Source organism: Garra rufa, chromosome 21, assembly GCF_049309525.1.
Source record: "Garra rufa chromosome 21, GarRuf1.0, whole genome shotgun sequence".
NCBI classification, from domain to species: Eukaryota; Metazoa; Chordata; class Actinopteri; order Cypriniformes; family Cyprinidae; genus Garra; species Garra rufa.
This window is the reverse complement of record NC_133381.1, coordinates 38,487,633-38,512,024: the sequence shown is the minus strand read 5'-3', so window position 1 is coordinate 38,512,024 and position 24,392 is coordinate 38,487,633. Positions and strand designations below refer to the sequence as shown.

Genomic DNA, 24,392 nt, shown 5'->3' with positions numbered 1-24,392 from the left:
TACTTTTTTACAAGCAGAGGAAGATGCACGCTGTACATAAAACAGTCTTCGAAAACAGGTCTGAAGATTTCAACAAAGAGGATGACTTGCAATTTTTGTCCAGCCTACTTATTCAAACCAGAAAATACAGACGATGAGAGATGGACTTTGTACATCAGCTGCACCAATTAATGACCTAATTTTCATTTTTAACTCTTTAAAGTACATGTTTTTGTTCATTATTTGCCAATTTTTCATAACTAGATGACTGTAGTAAATTCAACTATTCACAGAAGTAACTTGCCAACAGCGTTGTGCCCCATGCATGGGTATTTGTTTTTACTCAAACAATGAGATGACACAGCTTTCCTTAATTTCCTACATATAAAAGGCACTGATCAGCGATTCTGGAAGCCCCTGAACATGTTAGACATAGATGAAGCCCACGCTGTCTCACCCTCAGAGAGCTGATAACCAATCAAACAGTATCAGATCTCAAAGCACGTTCCTCCAGCCCACCCTTCCGTTTTCTCAACGGACGCATGGGCGGAAGAACCATGTGTACCTTTCAGTACTGTGGTGTGATGCAAAGCAGAGACTGCGTACACATGCAGAGGGAGGAGGACGGGCTGCTGATGGTCTGTATCTGTCATCAGTTAAACAGGTGATATCTTCACTGCTCTTAAGAGGCACATACTCGAGACCTGCGTCTTATGTTACACATAGCACCTCGACTCAGAAATTCCTTGTCGAAGCTTCAGAAAGCCCCTTGAGCCTGGAAACCGATTGAATTTTTTCCGGTTTTATCTGTGCATCCCACCCGTAATTCCATTTAGGAAGGAAGCTCTTCTTTTCCTTGCATTTCTCTGACAACCATTGTCTGTATTGTGTCAGAGTATGTGGCGTTTTTTGGTATCGGCTTCGCAGTCCGTCTAGCTTGCCAATAGCGATGCTAGAATAATTTTCTTCCGAAAAAGCTGAAGGTGAAGACAGGAGGTCATATGTTTAAACCCCTCTCAGCCTTAAACCACATGCATCTGACTCCTCTATTAGATTTATGGGCTGTGGTGAAATCGATCAGGCCGACAGATGTAGAACCCATCACGATTAACTGGTACAGTCGGCAAAGGCCAAACATTATGCAGTTTGTCAGAGAAATCATGCAAAGCAGTTGACAAGAGAATTTGATCTTTCTATTGTGTACGGCTCTCGAGGTCTCACCAATAAATAGCCTTTAGAAATCTGCACGGGTGGTTTTTCCTTTCGCATTGATGTTATTGGCATGGCTCAGCCGAGGTTACGGCAGCCCGACTGAAGGAAATACCCTTCAAGTGTCCACGCCGGTGTCCGAGGGGACGTGGTGGACGTAGTGGATTTAATGTCAATCTTTCTTAAATTTTGTTTTATTGAAACACAATCTTGATTGTTTTCCCATTTGGATCCTCTGTGAAGTTCTCAGTGTGCCTCGCCTTTGTTAAAGACTTTCTATATGATTTATTAAGTTATTCTGCTTTACAGATTTACAGCACATGAGGAATTTTATACGCCAAAGATTTTTTTTTTTTGACTAGAACTGGCAATTTATTGCCTTAATTAGTACAATTAATGATATAATAACTCAAATAATTTTAAAATCAATTTAAAATGCATTTTATTTTTATCTATTGTTTACCTTTTAAGTTACACAAATTATGTTTTATATTGGGGCTTATAACAACTAATATTGATTTATGCAATAATTATTTGCAATTAGTGTATAATGTAATTTGTTCATTCCTAGTTTAAATTCTTTTTCACACAAAAAAGAAAAGAAAAGAGTTTTAGAGCTACAAATAATGACATGTCATTCGTAATTTGGTACTTCTAGTTAGGGCTGTCACTAATGATTATTTTCGTAGTACAAGTAATTGGTCAATTATTCTAATGATTAATCAAGTAATTGCATCTTTTTATCTTTATTTTGTGGTAATAGAAATAGACTTAACCAAATGATAGCCTTTAAAATGACTTACAATGCATATATACAGTTGAAGTCAAAAGTTTACATACACCCTGCAGAATCTGTAAAGTGTTCATTATTTTACCAAAATATCAGGGATTATACAAAACGCATGTTGTTTTTATTTAGTACTGACCTGAATAAGATATTTCATATAAAAGATGTTTACATATAGCCCACAAGAGAAAATAATAGTTGAATTGATAAAAACAGTTAAACTGCCCACTGTTCTTTAGAAAAATCCTTCAGGTCCCACAAATTCTTTGGTTTTTCAGCATTTTTGTGTATTTGAACCTTTTCCAGCAATGACTGTATGATTTTGAGATCCATCTTTTCACACTGAGGACAATTGAGGGACTCATATGCAACTATTACAGAAGGTTCAAACACTCACTGATTCTCCAGAAAGAAAAAACTATGCACTAAGAGCTGGGGGTGAAAACTTTTGAATGGAATTAAGATTATTTTTTTTCTTATTTTGCCTAAATATATATATATATATATTTTTTTTCATTTAGTACTGCCCTTTAGAAGCTACAGAAGATGGAATAAGTTAAAATTACCCTGATCTTCAAATTTAAAAAGTTTTCACCCCTGGTTGAAAAAAACTAAACAAAGAATTTGTATGACCTAAAGGTTTTTTATCTGAAGAACAGCTGGCAGTTTAACTGTTCAGGACAAATGAGGGACTCGTGAATCACCAAACAACAACAACTGTGAATCATTCAGGTACAGTAACAGTATTATAAACAATAGAACTAATGTAAATGATGCATTATAACAAATGACTGCAGAGGGTGCCAATGGCCTGATGATTGTTTTTACGCTTTACTGCACGATCTAATCCTTGTTTAAAATTGATTGAACAACATTTAATTAAAATGTCCACTTAACTATTAATATTTGGCATTTTCTTTGTCTTTACCACAAAAATGCTTTTAATTAAACTTTTTGAAATCATACTAAACAGCATGTATTCTCCTGTGTTCGCATAGTTTTATAAATGATTTACCTTACAAATCTGATGAAATTGCACAAATTGCATTCCCAGATGAACGTTATAATAGAGTTTGATACTTTCCACAAACATAAATGATAACAGTTTGTGCGGAGCACCATTTACTGTGAACAGTGCCGCTCTAACTTGTACATAAACCACGCACATGCATCCTGCATCACATATATTTAGTTTAATTGAATCATACCATTTGTGAATTCAAAATAGCATTATGTTTCATTATGATTTTAAATGGGTTTAATATATCATGCAACCTTGTAAAGCAATCTAATGCGTTTCGTGGATTTTCATCTGTGAAATGCGCCAATTCCAGCATTTTTCCAGTTACTTAACACAGGCAAATTGCAGTCAAGTACTCTAATTGAATCGAGGAATCGTGACAGCCCTAGTTATTTCTGACATCTTGAGGTGTGCTGAGGAATATGAAGCACACTACAGACTCCAGTGGTGGTCCATGTTCCTATTTAAATCAAATGGGAGGCCTGCTACTTTTGTTATTCTAACATCACAGATTGTGCCTTTAAAATGAAAGATGAGGTTTTTATCTGGCAGTGACATACAGGTACTAGCTCTCGCTAAAATGACTGTCAGAAAAGCCTTATGATGTGTTTATTGTTTTAGTTCTGCTCTCCTTATGATACATGGTCATAGTGGTGAATCCCACATACAGTATGAGAACAAACTTAAATCATGTTCATGACTTATTCGGCTCTGCTGATTTTATTTTCCTCTGTCATCTTATTTTTTACTATGCCGAACGATAGCCTTTAAAATGACTTAAAATACATGTATACAGTTGAAGTCAAAAGTTTACATACACCCTGCAGAATCTGAGAAATGTTAATTATTTTACCAAAATAACAGGGATCATACAAAATGCATGTTATTTTTTATTTAGTACTGACCTGAATAAGATATTTCACATAAAACATGTTTACATACAGAAAATAATAGTTGATTTTTTTTAAACAACCCCATTCAAAAGTTTACATACTGTGTTGTTACCTGAATGATCTACAGCTGTGGTTTTTTGTTTAGTGATAGTTGTTCATGAGTCCCTTGTTTGTCCCGAAAAGTTAAACCGCCTGCTGTTCTTCAGAAAATCCTTCAGGTCCCTCAAATTCTTTGGTTTTTCAGTATTTTTGTGTATTTGAACCCTAAATCAAACTTAAATCATGTTCTTGTCTTATTCGGCTCTGCTGGTTTTGTTTTCCTCTGTCAGCTTATTTTTTACTATGGAGCTACGGACCACTGGTGCCCTGTGCAGTATTACCATGATATCAGAAAAGATTTTCCTGAAGGGGACATTCGTCTGTGCGAGAGGGGCATCCGCCATGCATTTGTCCTGGATGCAGGGGAGGAAATGGCTAAGATGACGGCAGAGTGGATCTTTGATGACTTGAGGACGCTCTGATTACCAGATACATTTTATTCCACCTTAACAGCCAAATATTCTGAGTTTTTTTAATGCGACCAATATTTTAGGACATATTTTCATGGCAAAGTATCAAGCTTGTCACTTAAACACTTCACGGTCACATGGTGGTGTATGACTGATGTATTGAAATATTCATGAACTTAAAAATATGTAACAATCATTAGCATTTTGATTCTCTTATATGTGTAAGTAATGTATTTTGTTCTTAGCTATGCAGAAGTACAATTCAAGAGTCAAGAATTTCTTGGTCTGCTGTCAAGTGGACATTAATTGTCTATTTATTGTTGTTGTTTGCATGAATGATTACTAAACACACAAATGTACAGTGGGCTGTAGAGCAGAACATATGTAAATTAACTATTTATTTTAATGGAGCGTTTTAATTTTTTAAACTTAACTTAACCAGTTCACATATGAACAAAATTATGTATATGACCCTGGACCACAAAACCAGTCATATGGGTCATTGTTCATCTGAAAGCTGAATAAATAAGCTTTTTCTAATATTTGACCGAGTTACAACTATTTGAAAATTTGGAATCTGAAGGTGCAAAAAAAAAAATCTGAGAAAATTGCTTTTAAAGTTGTCCAAAAGATGTTCTTAGCAATGCATATTACTAATTAAAAATTAAGTTTTGATATATTTATGGTAGGAAATTTAAAAAATACCTTCATGGAACATGATCTTTACTTAGTATCCTAATGATTTTTGACAAAAAATCTATAATTTGACCCATACAATGTATTTTTGGCTATTGCTACAAATACACCAGTGCTTTTTAAGACTGGTTTTGTGGTCAGGGTCACAAATATGACAATGGCCTGGCAAGAAGATATTGTCCTTTTGATGGGAAATGTATTTTTATAATTTAAATCATTTAACATTATTATTCAATAAGAGAAGGTTTAAAAAAAAAATGCATATTACAAACTACAGACAGAGCGACTTAATTAAAATGGTGAACAAAGACAAGAAGTTGCCAAAAATGAACGTTTTAAAGGATCGTAAGATTTAGACTGTACTCAATCAATATTCATATTGTTAATAAAAACATTTGCAATTAAATCAATAAACACTGGTTAAAAGATATGCATGTCCAATTTTAACATCTTTTGTAAATTTGAATGTAACATTTGTATTTCTATGTATAGCTCTATTTACATTTAACATAATTAAATTACAATGTTGATTATCATGTATAAAATATTTTGAATATTCAGCATTTAAGGAGGAATGTTTTCCTTGTTGTGAAAACCACACTGTAAACAAAATCTGTAGAAATTACAGTATTACTGGCAGCTGGTTGCCAGTAATTTACTGTAGATTTTAATTTATGTTATTTACTGGCAACAGTTTGTTCAAAGTTAAATGAACATTAAACATTAACAAGTCTTTATCTTTACAGAATAAAACTAAAATAACAGCCTCATGCAAAGCATTCTGGGAACCAAAATCTGAAGGAAAAAAACAGAAAAAGGTTCATGAAGGTTTCTGGTTCCCAGAATGCTTTGCAGTAGGTTGTTATTTTATAGTTTTATTCTGTAAAGACAAAGACTTGTTAATGTTTAATGTTCATTTAACTTTGAACAAACTGTTGCCAGTAAATAACATAAATCAAAAATCTACAGTAAGTTACTGGCAACCAGCTGCAGAACTACAGCAAATTTTTTACAGTGCAGCATATTCTGGTTAGATATGATTTGAAGCATTGCAGCTGATTTAAAGGAGTAGTTCACTTCCAGATCAAAAATTTACAGATAATTTACTCACCCCCTCTTCATCCAAGATGTTCATGTCTTTCTTTCTTCAGTCGTAAAAAAAAATGTTTTTGGGGGGGAAACATTTCAGGATTTCTCTTCATATAGTGGACTTGTATGGTGCCCCCGAGTTTGAACTTCCAAAATACAGTTTAAATGCAGCTTCAAATGGCTCTAAGCAATTCCACCCAAGTAAGAAAGGTCTTATCTAGCAAAATGTTTGGTTATATTAAAGGGGTCATCGGATGCAAAACTCACTTGTACATGTTGTTTGAACATTAATGTGTGTTGGCAGTTTGTGTACACAGCCACCCTACAATGATAAAAATACACCCAGTGGTATTTTTTCATCTTTAAAAGTAATATCCCCTTTTTAAAATCAGGTCATTCTCAAGTTCTTGTTGGTGTGACATCACACAGACAGAGGCCACTCCCACGATAGTTGATTGACTTGAGCACCTTACCTTAGACCCGCCCTCACCGAGCTGAAACAGTCCGACTCCGATCACCATTGTGTGACTCAGGTGCAGGTGAAGACAAGAATGTCTCCGATTGAGGTGTTCTGTTGTTGGATGTAATAATGAACATAGCAGTCGTCATTTACTCCCGACATCTGAGCCAATGAAGATGCAGAAGATTAACGTTACTTTCGTTTTGAAAGGAAAGCGCCGATCCCGATCTACATATGCGCCTATGTTCGTGCAAATCATTCCTGATGCAGCTTCACCCACAGCAGAAGTGAGTATAGGGGTTTTCGATACATCTTTGCAAATAGCCTTTCTTAATAATGTGCTTGTTGGCAAGTTTCGCGGCTAAATGCTCACATCAGAGAAGGGCGGGGCGAGCAAAGCTCATTTGCATTTAAAGGAGCAGGCAGTAAAATGAGTTGATATTTTGCAAAGCTGATTTTGACAAGGTAAAAGTTTTTTTACACTACTATTGAAAATTTTTAACCAAAGTATATTATAAACTTTTCATTAAGACCCTAACGCATCATATGAACTTGTGGAAAATGGGCATCCGATGACCCCTTTCAAAAAAGAGTAGAATTTATGTACTTTTTAACCATAAACACTCATCTAGCTCTGCATAAACTGTGTGTATTCCTGTTTATGACAGTTAGGGTATGTCGAAAAACTCCCACCTCATTTTTTTCCCCTCTTACTTCAAAACCATCCTACATTTGACAGCGTTTGACCTTCTTTGTATGTTCACTTTGCAAACACTGGGTCGGTACTTATGCAGCGATGTAGGACGGTTTTGAAGTTGGAAATGAGATGTGAGTTTTTTGACATAAACAGGAATACACAGTTCACACAGAGCTAGACAAGACAAGCATTTGAGATTAAAAAGTATATAAATTGTCTTTTTTTTTTTAGAAAATAAGACCCTTCTTCCTTGGCTGTGTGTTTAGAGCCCTTTAAAGCTGCATTTAAACTGCATTTTGGAAGTTCAAACTCGGGGTCACCATACAAATCCATTTATATGCACATATAAACATATTTTCTTAAGGACCATCTTAAACTAGTTTAAACCAGCTGCCATGTTTCAAAACATACTTAACTTTTTCAACAGAGTTTGTTTAATATTGTTTTAGCATTGCATATCACTCTCGTCTGATCTTTTTTGGGATTTTTAGTGCAGTGTTTTACACTTAGAACATGTTGCACATGATTCAAATTCTGTCTGAGAAATTGTATTATTATGGCAGGAAATGCCTGTACTAGCATGGGTCAAATACGGTCCTGTCAGCAATGACCTGGAACCTTATAACCACAAAATTATGAATTTTAATGAAGCTCAGACTAACCCTCATTTAAAGCTGTAAAATTATGCATATTTCTCCATGTGAATGGACCACAACGTGTATCATTTTTATTTTCCAGACAGCATCAGCAGGACTCTGGAATAGTGTTTTACCTGTAAAGCTGCTATTCTTTTAGTTTGAGATCTATTTGGATTCTTTAGGCCCCAACTTGGCTCTTGACACCTCCCAGGAGTTTGCTTTATGGTGAATGGAGAAGCCAAAGCGGACCCCTTATAAGAAAACCCGGCTATAGGTTTGTTCTCTGCTTGCATGGTTTTTCCTGGGGGTTACCAAGTGAAATATTTTGACAGTTTACCTCAACAGCCCAGGGACTAGTAATATTATTCAGTCTTCTAACCACCTCAGTCAATGTAGTGAAACATCAAAACTCTCATATTTTACTCTGGTGCTCAAAGTGACTTGATCTGATATGCCTGACCTTGAACAGCTCGCCCAAAAATGAATATTCTGTCATCATTTACTTACCGTTCCAATTTTTTTTGGGACACATCCTGGTCTCATTTCCAAATTGTACTATATAATGAAAACGAACAAGAGCTGGGACTGTCAAGCTCCAAACAACATAGAAGTATTATAAAGTGGTGAGTATGAATCTACATATGAGTGTCATTTAGATCATTTAAAAAGCGTGAGATTCACCACTTTTCCCGTCGCATTCCTGAGACAAGTGGTGATGTCCAATTCCTGAACGAATCATTCTTTCGAGTCAGATCTTTTCAACAAATCATTTGAAACCAGTCTGAACGACTTGTTTACAAATCAGATCCTCGGGTCCTCAAGTTCAACCCATTGTTTCAACCTTGTTGAAACGATTAACTGCTCATTGACATGAGTAAATAACAGTCTGCTTCGAAAGATTTAGAATATAGTGCATGAGTCACTTGGACCGCTTTTGTAAAACTTTTAGGGTCTGTTTACAGAGATGAATTTTTACATTTAAAAATAAGATCCAAACACAGAGGCGCTGCATTGGTGACTGAAAAGAAGGCAGGATTTCTTTTTGCTGGAACTTTTAACTTGGCATATCAAAAAGTAATGATTTATTGTGATTTATCCTATTTGGACAGTAATTGTCTTTGTGGACATCTGTAAAAATAAATTTACATGGCACCTCAGTAATAAAACTCACATTCAGATGGTGATTTATTTACGATGGAGAAGTAAAATTGTCTTGTTTTTAGTAAAAACAAGTCAAAATGAAGTGAGTTTTTGCTTAAAACAAGCAAAATAATCTGCCAATGGGGTAAGAAAAAAATCTTCTTCTTTTTTCAAACAGACAACTAGATTATTTTGCTTGTTTTAGGCAAAAGCTCCCCTAATTTTGAATTGTTTTTGCTAAAAACAAGACGATACTTTTTACTTGTCTAGAAAATCCTTTCTGATTCAAGCATTTTTAGATATTTTGGCTGGAAACAAGACAAAAAAATCTAAGTAAGAAAAGCATATTTTGCAGTGTAAAAACTTAATTTGGACAACTTCAAAAGTGATTTTCTTAATATTTAGATTTTTTTGCACCCTCAGATACCTTTCAGATAGTTGTATCTCAACCGAATATTGTCCTCTCCTAACAAACCATACAGATGGAAAGCTTTCAGGTAATATATAATCTTAATTTAAAAAAAATGGACCCTTATGATGGTTTTGTGGTACAGGGTCACAAATGTTAACAGAATTTTCATTTTTGGTTATCCGTTCCTTTAGAAATGTGGAACAGGCTTTGGTACAACCCCTCACAGATCCTCAACAAGCATCTCCACGTAGCCCTTCCACACCAGCTAGTTTAGTTGGTTTGAAGTCTTCTTCACTTCCAGGACGTCCTGTAGGTGGACCGCTCCCACAGCGATTGGTGCATCTTGTTGCCGAGCGGCTCAGCAAAAGGAGAATAAATATTTCCAGCTGATCCGTTTCCCCTGCTCTCTCCGTGTAAGCCCAGGTCTCTTTAATCTTCCTTTCCAGGCTTCTCAAAAAGAATGACAAAGCCCCTTAATTTGCTTATCCTTGATTTAAACCAGGAGGCAGGGCTAGTTCATAGAAGGAAATGGAGTAATCCTGCCCGGGTGGATTGAATTGTGGCAAAGCAAACAAGCTTTACTGTTTTACGTCTCCAGAGTGGTTTGGGTTCTCTTGTGGTGATGAAGAATCGTTCCAGAGATATTCTGGTATTTTCCTGCCAAATATCATCTGCAATAGATCATTTGCTTTTCCCCTGGTCTTTGTTATGTTTTGTTTTGACATGGCAATAGTTGCTCTTTGTTCCTCTCTCTCTCTCAATTTTTGTACCAACTTAACATCATCTGATACGCTCTTATCCGGGGATAAAATCGAAATAGATCTCTTCTACTATACGTAAGCCTACTGTATTTGGTCTTGTTGTGAGATCTGTCTTCCAAAGAAGTCTTTTTCTTATTATAGCAGCACCCATACTGTGGCCATTTCCTATCCATATATATATATATATATTTCAGGTCCTACATTCTCCTACAATGACACAAAGTGAGTGTAGGAAAAGCAAACAGTGCATCCCATCCCACAAACCTGCTCTCGCGGGAGTATTGAAAATGTTTTTCAGGTTGTGTAACTTACAGAGAGCCAGAATTGTCCCCCACGGTGGCCCATCAACGCTATTGATTCGGTTTAAGGGAATTAGATCAGTAAAAACGCAGTATTTACATTAACACAAGAGTGTAACAGTGCAATCATGTGCTTAAGGAAGCAGCGAAGTGAAATACAATGAGCAGAAATGTATGAAAATCTTAATGGGAAAAACACACTAACAGACAGTCCAGCCAACCCTGGGTTTGATGCAATGACCTGCCTTTGCATTCAGCTTTATTAAAGTGCTGATAACCATGTGCGTGAAACCAGAACGCAGAACGTTTCTACTTTATGAGTCTTTAGTATTTTGTAAATGCGCTAGTTTCATAATTAAGTTCGATGTTATGCTGCATATTGCATATCGCACATTCAGAGGGGACGCATGAAACAGGTGTGAAAAATTTGGCAAGCGGATTCGCAGATCTGGAAAAGCTTTGTAAAATAGTAAATGCCTACAGTTTTGGAAAGAACATGGATTTCATTATACAGCTCTAGTTTAAGTGCAAACGAAAATGTATCCTATTACAAAACTGTTAGAAATGGATGTGATCCTACTATATTTATAGCATTTTCTTGGCTAGATAAACATTACTTACACTATAAAAAAAAAACACAGTTCTGTTTTATATTTTTACGTAATATTATGTCTATTAAAGCCAAGTATGAATCTCATCAAGTTAGTGTTTTTAAGCATTTTACATATATTCCAAAATAATAACTCAAGGCAGTAACAATTTAGACAATATATTTTATGTGTGAACTTATGGTCAGCTATTCCTTTTGATTGTTTACTTTTAGCTATCTTTGAATTTTTTCAGATTATCAGTCATTAAAGCTTAGTAAAAATTAGGCAAATGTACTTACACCAAGCTGATTACTCACTAAAAACTCCCACATATCATGTTTTCATGTCATTAAGTCTTATTTTGACATAACAAAGTGGTTATATGTAAGTGTGAGCTGTTTACTTATTTTTTCTTATTAGTCTTTCCATTAACATCATTATATTCTTCATTCAGACTTATTCGAAAACGCATAACGTGCACTAACACAAGAGGCGGGATTTATGGCATGAGCCAATCACAGCTGAACATAACCAGTCATAATCAATCATATTGCAATGGACTTTCCACCATTCATTCTCAATTACCCCCCACCGAACTCACCGCATGCTTTAAGGTACCTGTTAAAACTCTCTCTTTTTACTGTTATATTTGGTAAAATTGGTGTGCATTTATTTTGTTACTACAACTTTTTTCTCATCCAATATTTTGAGGAGGCACTGCCTCCCAAGCCTCCTTGGAGGAAACGCCCCTGATTTATATACAGTTGAAGTCAAATATTTACATGCACCTTGCAGAATCTGCAAAATGTTAATTGTTTTACCAAAATAAGAGGGATCATACAAAATGCACATTCTTTTTTAATTTAGTACTCACCTGATTAAGATAGTTAACTTAAAAGACATTTACATGTAGTCCACAAGAGAAAATAACAGTTGAATTCATAAAAATGACCTCATTCAAAAGTTGACATACACTTGATTCTTAATACTATGTTGTTACCTGAATGATCCACAGCTGTTTTTTTTTGTTTGTTTGTTTGTTTAGTGATAGTTGTTCATGAGTCTCTTGTTTGTCCTGAACCGTGCCTGCTGTTCTTCAGAAAAATCCTTCAGGTCCCACAAATTCTTTGGTCTTTCAGCATTTTTGTGTATTTGAACCCTTTCCAACAATGACTGTATGATTTTGAGATCCGTCTTTTCACACTGAGGACAACTGAGGGACTGCAACTACTGATATGCAACTATTACAGAAGGTTTAAGCGCTGATGCTTCAGAAGGAAAACTGCTACATTAAGAGCTGGGGGTGAAAACTTTTGAACAGAATGAAGATGTGTACATTTTTCTTATTTTGCCTAAATATCATATTTTTTCAGAAGCTACAGAATATTATATTTATAACTTATATGTTTCCCAGAAGACAAAATTTACCCTGATCTTCAAATTCCAAAGGTTTTCAACCCTTAGCTGTTAATGCATTGTGTTTCCTTCTGAAGCATCAGTGAGTGTTTGAACCTTCTGTAATATTTGCATATGAGTCCCTCAGTTTCCCTTAATGTGAAAAAATGAATCTCAAAATCATACTGTCATTCTTGGAAAGGGTTCAAACACACAAAAATGCTGAAAAACCAAATAATTTGTGGAACCTGAAGGATTTTTCTGAACTGAAGTTATCAGGGCAAACAACTATCACTAAACAAATAAAAAACACAGCTGTGGATCATTCAGGTAACAACACAGTATTAAAAATCAAGTGTATGTAAACTTTTGAACAGGGTCATTTTTATACTTTGAACTATTATTTTCTCTTGTGGACTATATGTAAACATCTTTAAAGCAAAATATCTGCTTCAGTTCAGTACTAAATAAAAAATATCATGCATTTTCTATGATCCCTATATATAAAAATGTTTACATAAAAAAATATATGGTACATTTCTAAATTAAAAATCCCAGCCAGTAGTACTTGAGAATCTGACTATATTTGTCCCAAACGGCCAGAAAACATTGGATGTCAGCCTCATCATTTCCTCCATCTCTAAATGTCTATCAACTTCTTGACCTGAATGAGAATTTATATGACCAAAGTGCCTCTCAGGAAAAGCCATCTGGACCGATGTCAAAGTCTGGACACTGCAGTGCCGTTTTTGGTCTCAATTGTGACTGCGACATGATTCAATAAAAAAGAAACAAGCGTGTTTAAAAAGATCCTTCCTCTCTTAAAGAAAAACCGTATCCCCTCTTGTCACGGACTCCAGGCAGTCGTTCAAATATTTAGGGGTCAGTGCTCATTTAAAACCATCTGAGAAATGGACTTGGTGAGGGGCCACTGATTTTCTGTCCCTAATAATTGTTTGATATAGTGGATTATTGCATCTGTAGACTCAACAAAGGAAATATTAGCAAGCTTGATTCAGATTAGTTATGCTATCCATCAAGAACATATTAAGTAAGTTACTCCTTTTTGAATATTGGAGGTATTCTAATAAAAGTGAGTGATGAGCCATTTCTTCCAGTTGCATTTGCATCATAACCTTCTCTAGACATGTGCTCAATGTAGGGCGCAAAGTCATTCATTTAAAAAAAAAATCCACAGGACTCACATTAACGTTTCCCGGAGTTTAGCACACAATGCTGCACAGCTCCCCTACCAGCTCTGGACAATAGCGTTTCCCCCTCTTCACCCTGTGTTGCATGGAATTTAGAATCACCTGGAAACTTCCTGAATACTTGCTGGCAAAAAAATGAGACAAAATACAAACCCAATAATGATTCCGGAACCGTGGGTGAGTCAGACAGTCACCGAGGGTTCACTTTCATGTGGATGTCTGGGAAAGAAGATTTGCTGCGGGAGTGCGAGAGTGCTTTTTTTTTTTCATTCCATCAATACTTTTTTTTTTTTATAAAATCATCTGTACAAAAAATGACAATGAAGAACAGTGTTGGGGGTAACACATACTAATAACGCAAGTAACGTAATAATATTACTTTTTCCAAGTAACTAGTAAAGTAACAAATTACTTTTTAATTGACAAGAAAATAAAAAGTTACTTTTTCAAAAAATAACGCTAGTTACTTTTTCTCCCATTTATTGATTAAAAGCTCCCCTGTCCCCATGTTGAGAGAAATTGTAAGATGTTTAGTTCTTTTAGTTCTAGAATAAATGTGAACATGCTTTAATTCATCTCACTCACTAAAAAAACACATACAGTATTCCTCAAAATGAATAAAAACAATGAAATTCAACGCAAACATGCAATAATTAAATATGTTCAATCCCATTTTAATAACTGATGTCTTTACTAATTCATCCATACTAATAAGCAAAAATACTCAAGAAAATTTGTTTTCCTTTTTTTATTGCTGAAGAGTTGACATTTTTACTTTTCTCTAAGCCTGAGGCTTTTGATGTAAAAAGGCTTTTACATTTGCCAAAAATAGAACTTTTTATATTAAAACAAACAAGCAAACCCTGCCCAGATTTAAAAAGTAACGCAAAAGTGACATAACGCATTACTTTCCATAAAAAGTAACTAAGTAACGTAATTAGTTACTTCTTTAGGGAGTTACTGCATTGTAATGCATTACTTTTAAAAGTAACTTTCCCCAACACTGATGAAGAAGTCTGAAAAGAGGCTAGGCTTTTAAATTTAAATTTGTTTTATATATATATTTCATACATACACTAATAAACAATATATCAAAAAACAAGAAAGCAGATAATTTACATTGAATTATGTACACTTCCTCATCTAACAGTATACACACTCTTACATACACAGTGCATTTACAAAAACAACATTCTCCCATTTTAAAACATTATTCTTGGTAGTTTAAAATGATCATTTTTGTAGCCAGATAAATATATAATACTAAATGCATTAAATTAAAAAAAAGCGCTTTGGCATGTGTACAATAATTTACACTTATAATCCTTTGTCACGGCTTTATTGTTCCCTCCGTATTTTTTTCAAGCAACATATATTTTACCAGCTTAGGTACAGTAAAGTAAAACAGATGTCGGTGAAGGTAAGTTAACATTGCTTAGCAGTGATCAGCATGTATATTCGAGGGGTGCCAAACCCCTTAACTGAACCATGACAATCCTGCAGGCTTTGCATTCATTTCTCTGAAAGCACTTGGCATAGTAAATTGAAACCCTTCTCTACTAAATGTCTCCTGAGGCTTTCCACTTTAGTCAAATAGCGAGGCACAACTGAGGTAACCCACGCAGCGCTTAAGCTGATAACCTCCAGACCTCAGAACGACAGACTGGGCAAAGAAAGCAAGATGGCGTCCCCTAATGTTATTCTTTTTCAGCTAGGTGTGATATCGCCATCGTGTCATTATTGAAAGAAAGACTGCTTATGAAAAGATTCAGACTGTTTGGAGGAATTCGATTAAGAGCAAGCGCATACGATTGGAATGGTTTACAGTGAGAGGAGATAGAGACCTCGAGAGACTGATATTGCTTGAACTATCCTGGACTGGCCAAATGAAATTAATTTGTTTTCATAGATGTCGAAGATCTAATTTTTGCTTTATCTTTTCAAGCAGTCCTGCAGAACAAGACTTGGAGAAATACTGCGTTTTCAACAGTATTCCCCTCTGCAAAACTGTACTTCTAAACAATCAAAACAACACGCTTACAAAAAAAAAAAAAACAGTCACGACAATAAAGTAACAGTAAGTTTTCTTGAGCGTCGCACAGATTTCGTGCCATTATATTGTTTTGAACTGCACAGATGCTCTGGCTAATTTTTTCTGTGGTCTGTTGATTTAGGAATGTGACTTTCATACTGCCACCGTGGACAATTTGGGTGATTATCATTCCCATACAACGAAACCAACACTGATTGAGCGGAATGGCCTTGGAGAAATGTCCAAAAAAAGGAAAACAAAAAAAAAAAGTTATGAATTCAGAATCTGCTTTGTATTTCTTCATAGAGGAAACAGTTGATGTTATATAAACAGTAAGCAGGCAAATATTTCTGCCCTGACACTGAGATTAATGAACGCTGGAAGCTTATTTTCATTTTGTTCTTGTGGCTTGATGTCATTGCGAAGAATTTCTGTGTAGAGATTTAACATAAACTAACATGAATTTAAGGAGATAATTCAGCCAAGCATTCTTTCTTATGTGGAACAGAAGACATATTGAGAAATCCACACAATGGAAGTCGATGGTAACCAGAACAATTCTTTAAAGGGGTCATCGGATGCCCATTTTCCGCAAGTTGATATGATTCTTTAAGGTCTTAATGACAAGTCTATAACATACTTTGATTAAAATTTCTCAATGGTAGTTTAAAAACCCTTTTTAGAGCGAGCTATTATGTTGCATGTTCCTTTAAATGTTAATGAGCTCTGCTCGCCCCGCCCCTCTCTGCCGTGGGACGACAAGCCGTAATGTTTACTTTAGTCGCATAAAAAAGCCTTTTACTCACTTCTGCTTTGGGTAAAGCTGCATCACGAATGATTCGCACAAACATAGACACATATGTAGATCGGGATCTGCGTTTTCTTTTAAAAAACGAAAGTAATGTTAATCCTCTGCGTCTTCAGCGGCTCAGATGTCGGGAGTAAATGACGACTGCTATGTTCATTATTACATCCAACAACAGAACACCTCAATCGCTCAATCAGAGATATTCTTGTCTTCACCTGCACCTGAGTCACACAATGGCGATCGGAGTCGGACTGTTTCAGCTCGGTGAGGGCGGGTCTAAGGTAAGGCGCTCATGTCAATCAACTATCGTGGGAGTGGCCTCTGTCTGTGTGTCATCACACCAACATGAAGCTGAGAATGACCTGATTTTAAAAAGGAGATATTACTTTTAGAGTTAAAAAAATACCACTGGGTAGATTTTTATCATTGTAGGCTGGTTGTGTACACAAACTCCTAACACACATTAATGTTTAAACAACATGTAAAAGTGAGTTTGGCATCCGATAATCCCTTTAAAACATCTTTTATGATCCACAAGGGAAAAAACTGATGAACTAACCTTTGAAAGCATTTAAATTAAGTATAAATTAAGTCCCTTTTTGTTATACTTCTGGGACAAGGCACTTTTTTTTTACCTTTTGGCTGTCATTCATAAATAAGCGTTGTGGATTTATACGATAATCCGTAATAAGGCATGACATTAAGAGATAAAAGTAATCTAATCTAATTACCAGCTCAAGCTCTCTCACTAAATGTAGGTGAACACTGAAGTCTTCAAACAGTCAAATGTGGTGTCAGAATAAAACAAAACAGTCATTTTGATTTTGGCTGCACAACGCCTTTCGCAAAATAAGGTCTGAGGCCGCTCAATGCAGTGAAGTCATTTATCTAGCACATATTGGACACATCACGTACTATACTGCAGCTCTGTCGTCCGACCGAAGCCAAATGTGGTGTCATCAACATAAAACGCCTGGGTTCACATTCTCATTAAACAGCTTAATTTTAGTTTTTGCATCAAGTATGTTATGTTAAGAATGTTAAACGACGTGCTAAACGATGTTATGGTTTATATATTTTATGTGCGAGCCAAAGCCTGATTTCAACTGGGTTATCTTGATATAAAATTCTGTCTTTTTTTTTCTTCACTTGAGCCATAAATGCCATGTGACTAATCACTCTAAACCTGCAGGACAATGATGTTATGATGATGCTGATTGGCTGATGGCAACACACATGCACAAGCTCCAGTCCTTGATCTTTATCCTGAGCTAAGACAAAAGACAGGGTACAAATGTCTATTTTAAGTGCTTAAAGGAATAATTCACCCAAAAATAAAAATTTGGTCATTAATTACTCACCCTCCAAACCTGTAAGACCTTCATTCATCTTGGAAACACAAGTTAAGATATTTTTAATGAAATCTGATGCCTTTCTGACATTCAAGACTGAGAAAGGTAGTATAAGGACATTGTTAAAATATATTTTAACAATGTCCTTATACTACCTTTCTCAGTAGGCTGCCCTCGAATAAAGATTTTTCTGGTCGACGAGTAGTCGTTCATTTTAAGCATTAGTCGACTATTAGTTGCACATTTATTAATAAACCATATAAATCATAATAATGAGCTTTTAATTGCCTACATAACTGACATTCAATTTGACATAGTATTGACATTACAGACAATAAAATGCAGCGTTACTATAATTTTCACGTTGCATTCTTCTTCTGAAGCAAATTCTGGTTTAATCCACTCAGCGTGTCTTCTTCCAGAAATGAAAAGTAGCCAAGATGAACTTGATAAATGTTCACGTTTGTTTACGGAAGTGATGTGGGCATTTACCTACATGTCCGCATGTCTCACGTGGATGTTTAACATTTGAAAAGCGGAGCTGCTAGACCTCACGTTGGTATCATACAGATTACTTTATCAGAGAATATTTGTTTTCGACATGACTTACTTAATTTAAAAGTAGACATTTTAAACTTTCTATACATTCTCATGTCTATGAGGCTTGGACATTTAGGTTGTTTAATTAAGTGTCTGTGAAGAGAGGTGACAGAGACCGAGATGGCAGAGAGTGCGCACCCTGTTTATTTTATTTATTTTACAAAAGCACATTGTTGCACACACCTGATATTTAGCCCCTGGAATGTGTCTCTCACATTGTCCCACATTAAAATTAGTGTACAACGTTTTATTCATTTACCATATTTAATACTGGGGGCATCCAAGTTATTTGACTTATTTGAATTTTTTTTAAAGTAACATAATAGTCACTTTCCCTGGTAATTAGTATTAGTATAAAATTACTTTTATAATTATTTACTATTTGTGAGAAGGAAGTAGTAACTATAACTTTTTTTTTTTTTTTTGAAGTAATGTGCTGAACACTGTAAGCAACCAATAAAATTTTGGTCGACCAAGCCTCTTCTCGACGACTAACGGTTAGTCGACTATTAGGGGGCAGCCCTATTAAATTAGTCCATGTGACATTAGTGGATCAACCTTAATTTTACAAAGCTACGAGAATACTTTTGTGTGCAAAGAAAACAAAAATAACGACTTTATTCAACAATTTCTTCTCCTCCGTGTCAGTCTTCAAAGCGCGTTCACAAAACCTTATTACCTGGGCCTTAAATGTTTCAGTTGCATGCTGTCTATGCAGGGTCAGAAAGCTCTCAGATTTTATCCGAAATATCTTCGTGTTCCGAAGGTGAACAAAGGTCTTAATAATTAATGACACAATTTTCATTTTTGGGTGAACTGTCCCTTTAAGTAAGCCTGTGACCTAAATAAAACAGCTATTTGGAATGGTCATAAGTTGATAAAGATTGCAACCACATGGTGTAGTTACGACATCTACCAGTAGGGGCTAATGAGGCCGTGTTAACCAGCTTAATTTGACCTCTTAGATTTAGAGTCAAACTTTCACTCAATGCCGTATTTAATTAAGGCCACCAGACTCCACAAAGAAACATTTTCAGCGGAACTATCAAACTCTTCAGAGCTATTTCATCTTGAATATAAGCTGACTGTCATGCAAAGCACCTTTAACTGTTACACACGTTATAGTTGCGTGCTACCGCTGACAGATTCTCAGACTCTGACAGAGTTGTAACGGGGCCAACATTTCTACCGCTGCTGCAAGGATACGTCAACACTCTATCGTTGAGTTTATATTAACAGGATGTAAAATAATTTCTGGAAAGCCTATGTTTTCTCTCATTTTCCACTGAGGAGTTGTTTATTTGGTGTTGTAAGGGAATTCGGAGCTGTTCGGCACACATGTCCTCCGCTCGCTTCTTGTCGCCGTCTGAACATACACACATGCTCGTTGTCACACATTTACACACCCCAGCTCTGACTGCATCATCTTCCCCACAATGCTGTGCTTGGCCTCCGCGTATGAGGCTTTCGGAGAGTGTCCAGGGGTCGCTCACCCCTCACTCACAGTGCTACCTGCACCCACAACTCTCCACCACCATGTCCTCGTACTGTTTATAAACTACGTTATTCCCAGAGTCAATGTAGAGAATGCTGATGGGACTGAGTTTGGAAGGGACGCAACAGCTGGGAGGGGTGGACTCCGGGTCCATGGAGTTCATGAGAGTCTGGATGATGGCGTGGTTGGTTGGTTCCAGGTGTGAGCGCAAGGGGAAGTCACACAAACCCTCGCAATGATAAGCTTCGTAATCTAGCGGCGCAATAATCCAGTCATCCCAACCCAGTTCTTTGAAGTTAACATGAAGCGGTTTTCGGCTGCAGCGTGTTCTCCGTCTGCCACCACCCTTTCCTCCGCCGCCGCCGCCTCCTGTTGCGGGTCCTAGACCAGAACGGCCTGAAAGTGCAGTACGCCTCCTCCGCCGATGTCTCGGATGACCTTTAATACCATGCTCCGTTGCAGGATTAGGAAATTTACGACTTTTCATTGCCTTTATCTTCTCACGGATTTCCCTAAAGAGGTTCTCCTTTCTCCGAGCTCGGGTGAAGGTCACCAGTAAGGCTCTTTCGTGTGTCTGCTTGTCCTCGTGGTTTAGACCCAGCATGCTGGGATGCACAACCTCGTTATTTGAATCAGAAACGGCGGATATGCTGAAGCACAATGGCCTGCTGCCTTCCACGCTCCTATGCAACTTGAGGTGGGTCTTCACGCTCGCACCAACGTCAAACACATCCCACATGGGCGAAGCGGTGTCTAGAAGATCAATGGTCCTGGAAGTGAGGAGCAGAGGTTGGTTGGAGGATCCCGGGAGGGAGCAGGTGTGAAGGAGTAGTCTGTACAGGTTCCCACCGCTGGAGAGTAAACTTAAGACATCAGGCGGCGGCCTTCTCAGAACCCGCAGCTCCACCTCCATTAGTTCATCCAGTCGTGAGAGACCGGACAGGTCGAATGTGTACTGCTGGTGGAGCTTTAGCGATGGCTCATCTGAAGGTGTGAGAAAAACAATGGATTAGCATTGAAATAAGAAATACGAGAAGGAATTTTATGTTGAACGGTCTTACATATGGCTCTTGTGAAAATGGCATACACAAAATGTCAGTTCTTCTACTCTATGAGAATAACATTCAGGGGCCTGAATGATTTCTCCAAACACGAGGTGCAGCATGCTCACGGAGACCAGGTGGAGAGCATTTGGCTGACCTGTCAGACTGTGTCTGCCTTTGGCAGCATCTGCTAATTACGCTGATTGAGTGAGAAGAAGGTTTGGCAGGACATTGGAAATGCTCAGCTCTCCGAGAAGCCCTATATGTCCTCAGGAGGATGTAGTAAATTTGAAAGGTGGGTGGCTTAAGGGTGTAATTAAATGTTAGGTAACATTTCAAGCTGAAGTGGACCTCACTTTTCTATGGCCACCAATTTCATTATTCGCACAGCTAACTTGGCGCAAAATCTCTGACTGCAAGATGTTGTCCTCTCCTTTTCTTTGTCTGAAGAGAGAAATTGGCATCCAATGCTCGGTCTCATCCGTGACTGAGACGATGCAGAACCAACCTTTCCTAAGAGAGACCAGACTTTGCGTTCAGAGTAAAACAAGCCTCGATGTTGACATCTTGACATCCAGTTCAAAAATATCGAACCCAGAGTACTGTGCAACCTGATACGGAGACCACAGTTTCATGGGTTAAACATGAAGAGGATTCTTCCAACATGAGCTGGCTGCACAAAAACCCAATGCCAGATCGTATGGATGTATTGTGTTGACGTTACATTACGAGGGAACCTTGAGAATAATATGGCAAACTGTTTCTAACTACTAGATTTTTTTTTTCTTTTTTTTTTTTTTTTTGCTATACCTGTTCTGAGGAGGAGAATCCAAAGAGGTGTTTTAAAAGAAAATCACTATATATGTATTTCCTTTCTGAGACAAGGGAATGATATAAAAATAAAAGGTGAACAGAAAGGAGGGGTTTAGAGTAAAGCATCCTCCTCTAAGCTAATATCCGCTTGCCAGACTAAACAATGACATAACCTAGAAAATGAGCCGAGGCAGTCAGAAACTCAAGTTCTAGTACCTTGGGCCTACATCCTACATTTTTTCAGTCAGAATTTGGTCACCCAACTGTGTTCATGTTTTTTTTTTCTTTCATTTCATACATTGGCATTATTTATGACGATCACACAAAGGCATGCTGCACTCCCAGGCCAGATTTGAACCAGAAACACCTCATATTTAAAGCAAACACATTGAACCAACAAATTATGAATTCTAAATACTTAAATATGCCACAGTTCATTTTTGCACTTGAACTGGTCAGCAAGAATGATTGCTACCTTGTATATTTTGTCTAACTTAATTTTTTGTAAAAAAATAAAATAAAAAATGCTATTGAAATTGTTGATTGAAATGGCTTTCATAAATGACTTAATTGTGACCCTGGACCACAAAACCAGTCATAAAGGCCAGTTTATTTAAATTGAGATCTAAAAGCTGAATAAATAAGGTTTCCATTGATGTATGGTTGGTTAGGATAGGACAATATTTGAGAGATACAACTATTTGAAAATCTGTAATCTGATGGAGCAAAAAAAGCAAAAAATAAATCTAAATATTGAGAAAATTGCCTTTAAATTTGTCCAAATAAGTTCTTAGCAATGCATATTACTAATCAAAAATTAGGTTTTGATATATTTACGGTAGGAAATTTACAAAATATCTTCATGGAACATGATCCTTCCTTAATATCCTAATGATTTTTGGCATAAAAGAAAAATCGATCATTCTGACCCATACAATGAATTTTTGTCTGTTGCTACAAATATAGGCTACCCATGCAAATTAAGAGTGTTCCAGGGTCACAATTAATAAACATGAAAATTATGGGAAAATAAGATCCTTGGAATTCCTAATGCTAATTATTACCCTTAATACACTTAAACAAATGTGGCATTGTGCACTTTTATTATTATTCAAAGGCTGTGCCCTCAAATGTAATAACTGGCCTGTCAATATATGAATGTCAAAAGTGTTTTGCACGCATATCCCATATACTTGGCATATTGACATACTGCATTTCACAAATTCTGTATTTTACGTGACAATCTTTATTTGAACATACGTTTTAAATTAAAATGTTTCTCTATCTTTATCAGCAACACCTGGAGGGGAGAACGCGTGCTCCGTTTTAGATACTTCAGCTCAAGGTGCTGCTGAAGTTTATTTGTCACAGATGTTGGAAATTTGAGACTTCATATTTCATTTTTGGAATTTTATGCCTTTCGAAAATATTATTGAGAAGTAGATGATCCTAAACAAAATTAAACTTGAGCTGTGCATGTTTGGGATCGCGCATTTTTATAGCAGTCCAACTCAAAGAATCACTGAAGGCACAGTATTTAATCAATTATTATGGCCCTTTACAAATTGAATGGCGAAATTAATCTAATTATATTTTTATTGCCATCTTCTTTTGGAGTCATGTGCATGTGCTTTTAATAATAGGCTAATGATTTTAATTATTAGTAACAATTGCCGTTCGATAGAGAGTCAGAAATTGTCTAGGTATAATATACTCTTTTGCAAGTCATACACGGAGATCAATCATCTTACAGTGTCAGCTGTCATACACAAGCATGTTAAATGATTTATTACTGAAGCGTGCACCTTATGCCATACATTACAACTGATGATTTGATGTGCCAAGTATAATATATCAAAATAAATAGATCAGGCTCAGTCTGAAGGAGGGATCATCTTGCAACCCATCTATCTGTCTGAAGCGGCGGATCAATCTCACTCACTCACCTTGTCCCAGGTCCATGAAGCTGGTGACTGTATTGGCAAATCTCCTGGAGCGCGTCTGGCTGCCGTTGCTTCCCCGTCGGTCCAGTTCCGATAGAGTCCTGTACAGAGAGATCATGTAAGACGGAACATGAACAGATGTGGAGTCGTTCCGAGAGCTCGCACTGGCTTCTGCAGGACCGCGCGCATCCAGATGTGAGTGGAGCCCGTTATCAGAGGGGTACTGCACCGATCCCAGCACCACTGCCTCAAGAACATTCCCAAAGCAAAAAGAAAACCATAGGAAGGGAGCGGCAGTCTTCTTGGGAGTCATTTTCAGTGGTCTCTGGCCGAAAATGGCAAAGTTGGATGGACTTGATGACTTTGGAAACTCCCCTTTGCTCTTTAGATAGTGTTAATATCTTGAATGTGAGTAACGCTGGATGCCTGTTGCTCGGTATTCAAAGGGCGCCCCCTTTTGGAAAGACATTTGCAAGCGCTAAGGTGTGTTTTAAGTTACAGAATTCTTTGAGTGGGCTGA

The 24,392-nt window shown here is 36.8% G+C and overlaps 2 protein-coding genes across 2 annotated transcripts in view; one reads left to right on the top strand and one right to left on the bottom strand.

Annotated features, from left to right (window-relative positions):
• Positions 1–5,627, top strand: part of ldah (lipid droplet associated hydrolase) — a 70,907-nt gene extending 65,280 nt beyond the window's left edge. The window contains exon 7 of the mRNA XM_073827072.1: positions 4,219–5,627. Within this exon, the coding sequence (XP_073683173.1) occupies positions 4,219–4,410 (192 nt within the window). The 3' untranslated portion in view covers positions 4,411–5,627. The remainder of the gene's footprint in view (positions 1–4,218) is intronic.
• Positions 5,628–20,086: 14,459 nt separating this feature from the next.
• Positions 20,087–24,185, bottom strand: gdf7 (growth differentiation factor 7). Its single transcript, XM_073827466.1, has 2 exons — positions 23,876–24,185; positions 20,087–21,057 (listed from the first exon to the last, which is right to left on the bottom strand). Exons 1-2 carry the CDS (start codon positions 24,183–24,185, stop codon positions 20,087–20,089), a joined length of 1,281 nt encoding a protein of 426 aa, XP_073683567.1.
• Between the last annotated feature and the right edge of the window lie 207 nt (positions 24,186–24,392).